General features: G+C 35.3%; 1 protein-coding gene and 1 pseudogene across 1 annotated transcript; one reads left to right on the top strand and one right to left on the bottom strand.

Annotated features, from left to right (window-relative positions):
* Positions 1 to 5,853: 5,853 nt before the first annotated feature.
* Positions 5,854 to 6,234, bottom strand: LOC147517580 (pentatricopeptide repeat-containing protein DWY1, chloroplastic pseudogene; annotated as a pseudogene).
* Positions 6,235 to 7,839: 1,605 nt separating this feature from the next.
* LOC147517579 (uncharacterized) lies at positions 7,840 to 10,904 on the top strand. Its single transcript, XM_086593639.1, has 3 exons — positions 7,840 to 8,671; positions 8,766 to 9,793; positions 10,842 to 10,904. The coding sequence occupies exons 1-3, from the start codon at positions 7,840 to 7,842 to the stop codon at positions 10,902 to 10,904; spliced, it is 1,923 nt and encodes a 640-aa protein (XP_086449765.1).
* Positions 10,905 to 11,166: the final 262 nt, after the last annotated feature.

Here is an 11,166-nt window from a genome sequence, read left to right as displayed (position 1 = left end):
TTGATACTTAAAATAGTGTTTATGTTTAAAAAGAGTATTGAATAACGTTATTCAACACTTTGCAGAAAGCGACCTTGCAGTTCCAATCGGGTTATAGTCCGTCTGATCTGAAGGAATGTGTCCTTGCGATTCATGACTTGCAGTTGCATAGAAAAGAAAGCACACTGGCATCAATAAGAGATAAATGCAAGTAGCATAAGGTGTGAATTTATGGATGCGTTTTTTGTTTTTTGTTTTTTTTTTTTTTTTTTTTTTTGCTGATTCTTTTTGTTGCATGAAGCCCAATAAGAACTCAATCCAATTCTAACTGAGTGCTTTCTGAAAACAGTTCAAATGTGTGGCAACAATGACATCTCCTTCAGAAATCCCTCAGGAGTACTTTGAAGATATGAAAAGATGGCTGAGCTATGGTTTTGGGCTTTGCTGTAACTGGAGATCTCTTATTGATTTTTAAGGAAGCAAAAGAACCTAGGAGTTAAAGTTATTGGAGTTCCATTCTTCCGTCAGTAGATTTTTTTTTTATTGTGAAGAAATCTGAGTGAAAAAAAATGAGGTTGAATTTGGAAGGAAAAAGTTTATAAGCTGGATTAAGATGAATGTTGGATACTTGGATGCAAAAGGTTATTTATGCTTTTTATAGATCTCGGGCTTTAAATGGGGACTGCTGACTCTTAGGAGGTTAGATGCTATGTGTTAATGAAATGAGATTTGTTGCTACGTGTCAGCAAGTAAATTGACAGATACGTTAACTTTGTGGTGTCAGTCCCCTCTATTATATAGTTCCCAACACGTGGCGTTGAGTTAGAGCATAGGGTGCTGGGATTGCTTTTGTGATTTTTAAGGATGTGTATACTGCGAATAAGGCTAGATTTTAGAATGGAGAAGAAGTGATCGATTGGGAAGTTCTTTTTTGTTATCAAGCTTCTGTTAGGGAGAATTGAAGGAGATGGAAAGTTAAACGAGCTCCTTCAGCAACTCACATTTATTGGAATCATTTGGGTTCAATGAGATTATCATTGAAAGTGCGTAGAGTGTTTGTTAATTCACTTCTTTTGTTGATTCTGTAGTTTCTCCTCATGCTGTGATCATTGCTCTCAAAGGCGATACTCGCGGTATCAACATCCCTAAGCGTGAATGAAATCGTTCCATCTACCAAGGCGATTTTCGGTTCTAAAGTTAACTCCCGCGCCGTGCAGTATTTGCAGAACAAAGGGTATTCCTTAAACCCTTGGCTTAACGGAACAAGGCGAATACCCTTTATAAGTATAACTACTCGATTTGTTGGTTGGTTTAAATGGATTTCTCTATTTTCTGTAAATCTAGGTGTTGGGTTTGTTTGTTGTTGTTGTTGTTGTTGTTGTTTTTTTTTTTTTTTTTTTTATTTTTTTTTATATAATATTGATTACTTTTACCAACAATTCAAATTTGGGTATGACAGATAGATTGGTGGCAATAGTAGTTTAGTGAAATCTATTTTGTTGTTTAAATAGATTGGTGGAAATTTTGTTGGAGCGAAGAGTCGAAGATAACCAAAGTCCTCGAATTCTACTCAATTTTAGATACGTTAAGACCAGCAAGTTATATTTAGGTTGTGCGTCGACCTGGGTACCCAATACAGTTAAGTTTATATGATCCCATATGATGAAACTTATTTGTATCGAAACCTCGAGGCATTGGTGTGCACAGTTAATATATTTAAAGCATGTTTAGTGATTTTTTTTTTTTTTTTGCATAAGTGTATGTTACAGTTGAGGAAACGTAAAACTTCAACTGCTTTGATGTGTGCTATCTGGAATCACATTAACTGGAATAATTGCATTAATTTATACCAATTAGCAGGGTTAAATTTTACGTACTATCTCTTACTTTTGATTATTGCGAGATTGTCATGATGTAGTATACATAAGGACCACGATATGGTATACTTTTGAGTAGCCTAATTTTTTTATTACTATGGTATATGGTTATATTACATATGGAATTGTTGATTATTAACGAAAAGTTATTATTATTGATTTTTCGTTTGAATTGAGCAAATTGCACACATATTAATCGAACTTCCCGTGAGAACTACTATTCTGTATTCAAAATTTTCTAAATAAACCATCAGCAACCCAATTTAGATGATAGTGTATAGATATTGATTGCTACGTTTCCTGTTATACTCCAAAAGGCTTCCATAGGTACGATCAGCCACTGCCACAAAGAGAGCCTCGGTATCTAGATTGAAGGATATTCCTGCAATCTCACCGAAAAGATCAATCAATCTCGCTCTCTGGCTGTACTTTCGGATCGTGTATCATAGATGTGAACAAAATCTTGGCTCGGACATTGCCATGAATCGACCATCCGGTGAACTTGATTGCTCTTATTACTCCCATCCTACCCTTGAGAACGACAAGTGATTGAGAAGGATTCCTCATGTCCCGAAGTGCGCATGTTTGTCACGGTTACCGGTAGCTAGGATCCGCCATCGGGTGCCACGCCTGAGGTGAAGGAATAGTCCAAATGTCCTCTAAGACTCTAACCACCGCAACAAAATCAATATCAGCCTTCTCGGATATAACCAAGTTACCACCATAAATCTTGATTAAGATTATACTAGCTGATTATGCAAGTATTGCACTTTTTTTTCCGAAAGCATCGGTAATAAGGCAATTCACATTGTCCGAACGACAAGCGACTTTTCCGTCGGGGCTAATGAAGTGTTCTCGGTAGACATCAAAGAGTTAGCGAGAATATTCCAAATATGATGACAAGTTGCTTGCCACAAATTGTGTTAAAGTGGTTGATCTTTGCGGTGTACTCACATTCACGCGGACCCGGGGAAGGTGAACCGACCAAGGCAAGCAAAATTTTCAGTGTCAAAGACCCTCACTGCAGCATCATTGTTTGCTGTCATCAGTCTTACACTCCATCTGCTCAACGTAAGTAAGAATTTCTATTGCGTGGTTTTCTTTTGGTAAATATCTAATTTCGACTATGCTTTTCTACTTCGACATTTCAACATCAACATTGTGTAGACTTGATTTTACCTATTGTAACCTAGCTTGAAATTCATGCTACTTCACCTATTTGCAAGACAGATTATTAAATGTGACATGGGGAATGACCTTAAAATAAAGATCCATCATTGGAATAGCTAGATCATGCTTAGATAACTTCAAATTGGACACTGCTGGCGCTCTTTGTGACTTCAATGATTGCTTTTGCTGTTTAGTATGCCTATTTTACTTTATATATTTCAATATTTGTATTTTCTTGCCTACATGAATGCTTACAGATACAGAGTTAGATACTTACATAAATGAGTTTTTAGAAAATGTTGTACCATTAAGATGTTTTATCACCTTTAATAATAATCATGTACCATGGGTTGATCTTCCATACTACAGTCTAATTAATATTGGAGTCTGAGTTTTTTTCTTAAGAGTTGAATCAGATTCAACAGTTCGGTTTTACCCCACTGTTGCATCTGCTTAGTTGTCGTGAAATTAAGCATGTATGTTCATTGTTAATGTCTAATACTCTCCGTGTTCTTTTTTGCTCATTGAATATTGACTTGATTTAATTGATCTTCATTAATACTCCATTGTTTTTGGTAGGATGATTAGCCCTTTCTTGACTCTTAAGACAGCAAATTTATTTTTGCAAGCCATTGAGATTTGCTGATAACCTTTTCAAGTTGGTCTTGAATTATTTTTCTTATTGTATTACAGCGAAGTCGAATCTGGATCAAGACATCAAGTCAAATTTATAAATCCTCTTTCAGTTTTGATGCAATCTCTTGCGATCTCTTTCAGAAAGCGTATGATTTGGTGTTGGTGGAGATGGTGGATAGATGGTTCATGCCTCAGAGATTTACTTTCAATCGAGTTGTGATGCCTGATGGTCAATTTAGAACCTGAGGCCTTACTCCTTAGCATGTAATGTAACTTGTGATTGTACTAATATGAGTCATTTGTAACTTAATATTTGTTTTACCTGAAACAAGAATAATCAGCAAGAGATTGCTTTCATAATATCTTTTCATGCTAACTTTACATGGCGTGTTTCTTTTTGTCCATTGACTGTTATCTTTATCTTCCGTTTCAGTATAGCAAATGCTTATAATTAATTATCTTTGTCACCTTTGTGGATCTGCTCTAGCAGATTTAGGCTCTTTTTAACCTTTACGAAGATGGTTAGCATGGTTGCACTTCCTACTTGAAATGGCTTTCAGTATGTTAATCACCAATCCTCTGTTGCTTTGTATGAAGTTGACAGAGTCCATTGAACAAACGGGGTTCTGTTGAATGATCCTTATGCACCTTCCTTTATGCCCTACTATCATTTTCTCAGCATAATTTTCTATGTAGTGGGAATAAGATAATACTTCACTTATGAATTAACAAACAAAAAAGCAGTGCGCTTAGTATCACAGGGTTCCAACTTGCAACACAGCTTTAAGAATTGATTGTGACAAGGAATGTTTACGGAATTTAGACAAAAAGATATACATCTCTACATATTAAATGGCTCTATAGTCTATATGGTCATTGATGTTGAGATGCCTGATTCTCAGTATCCTTTTACCCCATTAACCAAACATTATTTACCTCATTAAAAACAAATATTAATAATTATTTATCACTGTTTCATGCGGGGCCTGGGAAATACACAATTTATCAGAGACTACACAAGAAATTGCAGTCTCAACTAAAAAATGGTGAAATTTAAGTCTGAAGGAGGCACGAGAAGTGTACCCAATCATGACAAGCAACAAGAAAATGATCAGCTCCACCAGTTCTGTTCCAAAGAACTGAAAGAAGGTACATGAAAATCCAGAGTCTGTAGTTAAACTCTGGTGTGACTCGAAGGGTAGTCAACTTTACGGTGAAATATTTGAATGCAAAATGTGACTCTGCTTATAAGCTGCAAGTCTGTCATGGTTCAAGTTCAATTTGGAATGTTAACAAAGCGGTGTGCGATGACCCGTAAAATCAGATTCCAACTCCGGCATTAAAGCTTCAAAGGACTCTAATATGCATTCATTCTATACAATAATGCTGAGCATCTTATCAAAAACTTTTTCAATGCCTATCCTTAAGCACCAAATTGCTTCCCTTGGTTTACATTTTGGTGGAAGGCGGGTCTTGCACCTTCCTTGTAGGTGTATACTTTGCGCGTCTGTTCCATCAGTTCATAGCTCCTGCAAATATTTATCATATTGAAGTCTTCAAGTAAAGAACTCTTCCCTGGGGTAATTTGATTATCGAAACAAAATTCCCTGGGGTAATCATTGTGTATTTGGGGTTGTGTGAGATATGCGTATCTTTCGAATCAACAAAACTCTCTAAAAACTGTAGCCAAACAGCTTAATTCTATAAAATAAGAAAGGATGATTGATGCGAAGAGTAACAATTAGATACTTTCTCCTTCGAAGTAGAATCCAATAAAAAGTGGCTTTTGGCAAAATCTGCCAATGGTTTGCTTGCATATTCAATGAGGGTTATACATCAAGGCAAGTATCATGAGGAGCTTGCACAATTTGCAGGAGGATCCAAGTATGTTTTGTGATATGTTTAACAAATAAGCTTCAGATCAAAGGGACCAGTAACATAGAAGGTTTCAGCGATGGACAAGGTTGAGTTGGGTCTTAAGCTTGCGTAAAGTTTAGGCCGGGTTGTTGTGAACATCCTTTGTGGATGGTTGGACGTGAAACATCTAATGCTCGCTATTTCATGAGAGAGAAGTTATTTAGCATGCCAACCTCGAAAAAAAGGAGCCAAGTTCTGAGGAACCCCTTTGCTCTTTTGCCACTAGCTAGAGTATTCTTCTGGATAGAGTCACATCCACTATATGAAAGGAGGGTCACCAAAAATCTCGACAGGAACAGAATCCATCACTGAAGTGGTGAAACCTCAAGGAGTCCCTTAATGTGATCTGTACCCTAACAATCTTTGACATGAATTTGATGGCAGTATGGCAGTCTCCACATACTCTCAAATTCTTGAACACACAAATTGAAGAACCACCACTTAAATTGAGTATGCCAAAAGCAACAACAAGCTTCTCACTGTGACTGCACAAAACCTCTTCCTTCTCTTCTTGATCAACATCTTGCAGAACAAAATCAATATTGGGAAGATAACCTGCAAGTCTCATCTTATCACCCAACTCGTCTAGGAATTTGTAGATTTTATCACTATTTTCATTTCTCTTATCACCTGCTGAATTCCTAGAGTGCCACATCAATTTCCTAAACACACCCAATTTGCACTTATATAGTGTCCCCTTTTTCCTAAACTCTTCCACCGATAGAAGTTTAAAAACTTATAAATTAATACGTATTCTATATTCTTCATCTCCAATTCACGTAGTTTACAATAAATCTTCATCACATTCATCTTTATCCCTCTCTTCCTCCATGTCGATCATGAAGCGTTGGACACCAAAACCAATTCAAAAAAGATTTTTGAATGAAATCTTTGATGGAGAGACCTGCAATCCATGTAAAGATAGAATACAAAATATTACCAATGATCTCATACAACATGGTCCTATTTCTGAAAAACAAATAAATAATTGGTTAAAAAACAAGAGAACTAATTTGAAAATAAAACAAAAAGATATGGTCACATGCCCAGAAGAACCAAACAAGCGAAGTATGTATGATTTTATAGACCAAATTCTAAAGCTTGGAAGTAAACTCTACCTTATGTTGTCTATGTACTGAAATTAGTAGCCCTGTCTATTTTGAAGATTAAACAAATTGTTTCTGCATTTATTGGGCTGCAAACTCCTGTTTTGATCAAGTAATTTTTTTTGTGTACAACAACGAAGGAAAATACTGGAAAGAAGACGAAAATAAATCCATCTGGCAAGATTAATCCAGAAAAAAAAAAAAAAAGGTATGATCAAAATATCACATAATTTACCATTTAGTTTATTATTTGTGACTGATTAAAATTTTTAAACAGTTATTACTAAAGAAAGAGCTAGAGAACGACGGTTTAAACGAAGTCAAATATTAAGAAATAAGAGACTTGGTATTTCTCCAAATCAGTTCCATTCATATCAATTGGATGATGCTAATATAAATGACGACGATTACCTCTCACATATTAGTAGGACTGATTCTGAAGATGACGATGTCAATGATTTGAATCTAGAAGTGCCACCTATTTGTGATTTGGAAGTTTCACATACAAGTAAGTGTTCTGACACTAAATTATACCGTATTGCTATTTTAGTGTATGCAATAAAATAATCTAATAATTGTTTTGCAGGAAGTTGTTTTGAGCCTTTAGATATTGGTTGTCCAACTTCAATATGTTCTCATTGTGGAGCTATTGTCTGGTATGAAGAAAGGAATGATATGAGCAAAAAACCTACAAATCCTAAATTCTCAATATGTTGTCAGAACGGCAAGGTTCAATTGCCTCTTCTAAAAGAAACTCCTGAATTTTTGAGAAATCTATTGGATTGCAAAGGTGGATGAGAAATCTTCAAATTACATGGAAAACATCAAAGCATCTACAACTCCATGTTTGCGTTCACATCCATTTGGTGGTGCAAGTCTGAGTTCAATTAACGATGGAAAGGGGCCCTTTGTTTATAAAATAAAAGGACAAAATCACCATAAAATAGGAACTTTGCTTCCACCGGAAGGAGTCGCCCAAGGTTTACCGGTTGTACATACATGATAATTGAAAATGAAGTCTCACACACAGGTTGAACTCACTCAGAAGAAAATTGTAAAGAAGAGGGCAAGAGACGAAGTTAGATCCTAGCATTGTTCAAGGACCGATAGATATGTTGAATGTTACTAACAAACTCATTTTGAGACTTCTGAGAATGGCAAGGGATAGATTTAAAGAATGTCATGTAGCAGACATCAGCATAAAACTGATTAATAGAAGACAAAAAGATGGAAGATTTTATAATTTACCATCATCAACAGAGGTTGATGGTTTAATTGTTGGTAATGGTGATGAATTTAATGAGCACAGAGATGTTATTGTGGACAAGAAAGGATTTGGATTGAAGAGAATCAATGAATTGCTTCCAAGTTTCATGGCAATGCAATATTCACTTTTGTTCCCCCATGCTGGAGATGGATATAGAATTGACATTCCATATAGAAACAATAAAGTAGTTGGAAAAAGAAAAAATATTAGCATGAGAGAATTTTATGCTTTTAGATTGCAACTGAGACACAGTGAAGGCCAAACTGTGGTTCGTGGAAAGAAGTTGAGAAAACAGTTTTGTGTAGATTTTTATACAGCTACTGAACAAAGTAGAATGGAATGGGTTCGAAATAATCAACAAACAATTCATGCAGAATTGTATCAAGGATTAGTAGTTGCTGTTGTTGCTGGTGACGCGAAGCCTGGTTGTGTAGGGAAACGATTAGTTCTTCCTTCATCTTTCACAGGTGGACCCCGTTATATGGTACAAAACTATCAAGATGTCATTGCAATATGCAGACACACTGGTGCACCAGATCTTTTCATTACTTTAACTTGCAACCCCAAATGGCTAGAAATTCAAAGATTTATAGACATGATAGCTCTTGGTTATAAACCCGATGATTTTCCCGATATTGTTGCAAGAGTTTTTGAGATTAAATTGCATGAACTGATGACAGACTTACAAAAGCGCAAACGATTTGGAAAAGCTTGGGCAGGTATCCTAGATTTACTTTTTTTTTAATAATTAAATTTATACTTAACAAAATAATACTCATTTTACTTGGATACAATTTTATTAATGTTTTGCAGCATTATACACTATTGAATTCCAGAAGAGAGGTTTACCACATGCTCACATTTTACTCTTTTTGGACAACACTTCGAAGCCTACTACTCCTTCTCAAATCAATAAGCTCATATCTTTGAAGTTACCCGACCCAATTGAGGACAAAATTGCATATGAATCAGTTGTAGAATTCATGATTCACGGACCGTGTGGTGATGAAAACCCAGCTTCCCCTTGCATGGAAGAGAAGAAGTGTACTAAGTTCTATCCAAAACCTTTTAGTGAAGAGACAACTATTGATGCCAATGAATTCACAATTTACAGGAGGCGGAATAACAATCGGAAAGCAATGAAAAAGAAAATAGAAGTTGATAGCAGATGGGTTGTTCCACACAATGTAGATTTGATAGTAAAGTACCAAGCTCATATTAATGTCGAACACTGCAACAAGGCCAGATCAATCAAGTACCTTTTCAAATACATTAACAAGGGAAGGGACAGAGCTACTGCAATTATTGTTGAAAACTTGGTTACTGACAACGACAGTAATCATCAAATAGTAAAGGATGTTGATGAAGTAGCAAATTTCTTAGACTGTCGTTTCTTATTTGCTTCGGAAGCGGTTTGGAGACTATTGAAATTTGATATTCAATACAAAAATCCAAGCGTTGAAAGGTTACCATTCCATCTTGAAGGTCAGCATTTGGTTTATTATAGTGAAAGAGATTATCTAAAAGATGTAATAAATCGGGAAAATGCTTCAAAAACAAAGTTCACGGAGTGGTTTACGGCAAATGTTGAGTATCCAGAATTAGCCAGGAATCTTACGTATGTTGATTTTCCTACTAAATTTGTATGGAATAAAAAAGAAAGGAAGTGGAAGCTAAGGAAAAAAGGGAAGAAAGTTGGACATGTGTACTACGCACATCCCACATCAGGAGAGAGATTCTATTTGAGGCTATTTCTGAATATTGTCAAAAGCCCTTTGAATTATGAGGATATTCGAACTGTTAATGGAAAAGTTTATCCAATTTTCAAAGCTGTATGTCAGGTATGTTTTTAATGACATTTTATCTTTAGTTTATATTGGTTTCTAACATAAATATGTTGTACATAATCTATAAGTTAAAAACAATAAGGACTGGATAAATATGTTGTAAATGCATTAAAATACACCTAATATTGACTTCTACTCCTACACTGGACTGACAATAGTAATTTTAGTCTTTTAGCAATGTTCATCCACATGCTTTCACTACAGCTTGGGAAGCTTTTCTGATATTCCAGATTTTTAAAATAAAATTAATACTGACTTCTACTCCTACACTGCACTGAAGCTATAACGAATGAAGGTTAAGTACTAGGAGTCCATATCATCACCATATGATTGTATGGAGAATTAAACAGAGAATACCAATTTGTAAATAACATAAGATAAAAAGGGGGCATGATTAAGATCAATGATGAATAGCTATCTTTATAGGCACTAGGGCATAGATACAAAAGAATGGGATTGTTAATTCCTGCGAAATAATGGATATGAAAAGTTAGTTCAACAGCTTATAGCTCCTCAGGGATGCTCTGCAGCATAGGCCTCCAAGAACTGCGATACCCCTTATTAGTATCACTTAAAGGAAAGTCATGCATAGAGACAACGTTCATATCACACTAAGATAAGCTTTCATTTCTATTATCGAGTCCAGAAATAGATGATTTTATGATAGCTAAAGTTCACTTTATGGGATAGATACAAACCTGACAATTTCTAACTTGATGACGACATCTTGCCGTTTGAGACATTCAAGGTTCAAAAACTGGAAAAAGTAACCATCAAGTATCAAATATATAGTTTTTATAGGATTGCCCTAGCAAAGATAAAGAGGCATTCACTTATCATATTCGTCCAAGGAAAACTACAATTCATGAATAGGGTGGATTACCTAAAAATTAAAAAACCAAGTTTATCAAGGTAATAATTAGCCAAAAAATTACTATCAAAGATATTCACTGTATCAAAATAAAAAATTGAAATTACCGACTAATTTATATTTTGTATATTCAAATTCTAATGTATCATATTGTTAAATTCTTATATCAAGGAGCATGGACTACTAGAGGGCGACAGCGAATGGGATGATGCTATGGAGGAAGCAAGCCATTAGCAACTTCCAAAATCTTTAAGACAATTGTTCGTCACTTTGATACTGTTTTGGGGGGTGACTTATCCTGATAAACTTTTTGAGAAACATCAAAAGCACCTCGGAGATGATATTTTGTTTCGATACAGAAAGAAAAACAATAATGAGAAGCTCCAACTAACTGAAGACCAGATTAGAAATGAGACTCTGTGAAATTGAACAAATTATGGTTGAAAAAGGATTATCTCTCACAAACATTCTTGATTTCCCAAAATTTGATATGTCT

The sequence above is a fragment of the Coptis chinensis genome, chromosome 2 (assembly GCF_015680905.1).
Source record: "Coptis chinensis isolate HL-2020 chromosome 2, ASM1568090v1, whole genome shotgun sequence".
Classification (NCBI taxonomy): Eukaryota; Viridiplantae; Streptophyta; class Magnoliopsida; order Ranunculales; family Ranunculaceae; genus Coptis; species Coptis chinensis.
Note: the sequence above shows the minus strand (reverse complement) of the source record. Positions and strands in the feature narration are given on the sequence as shown.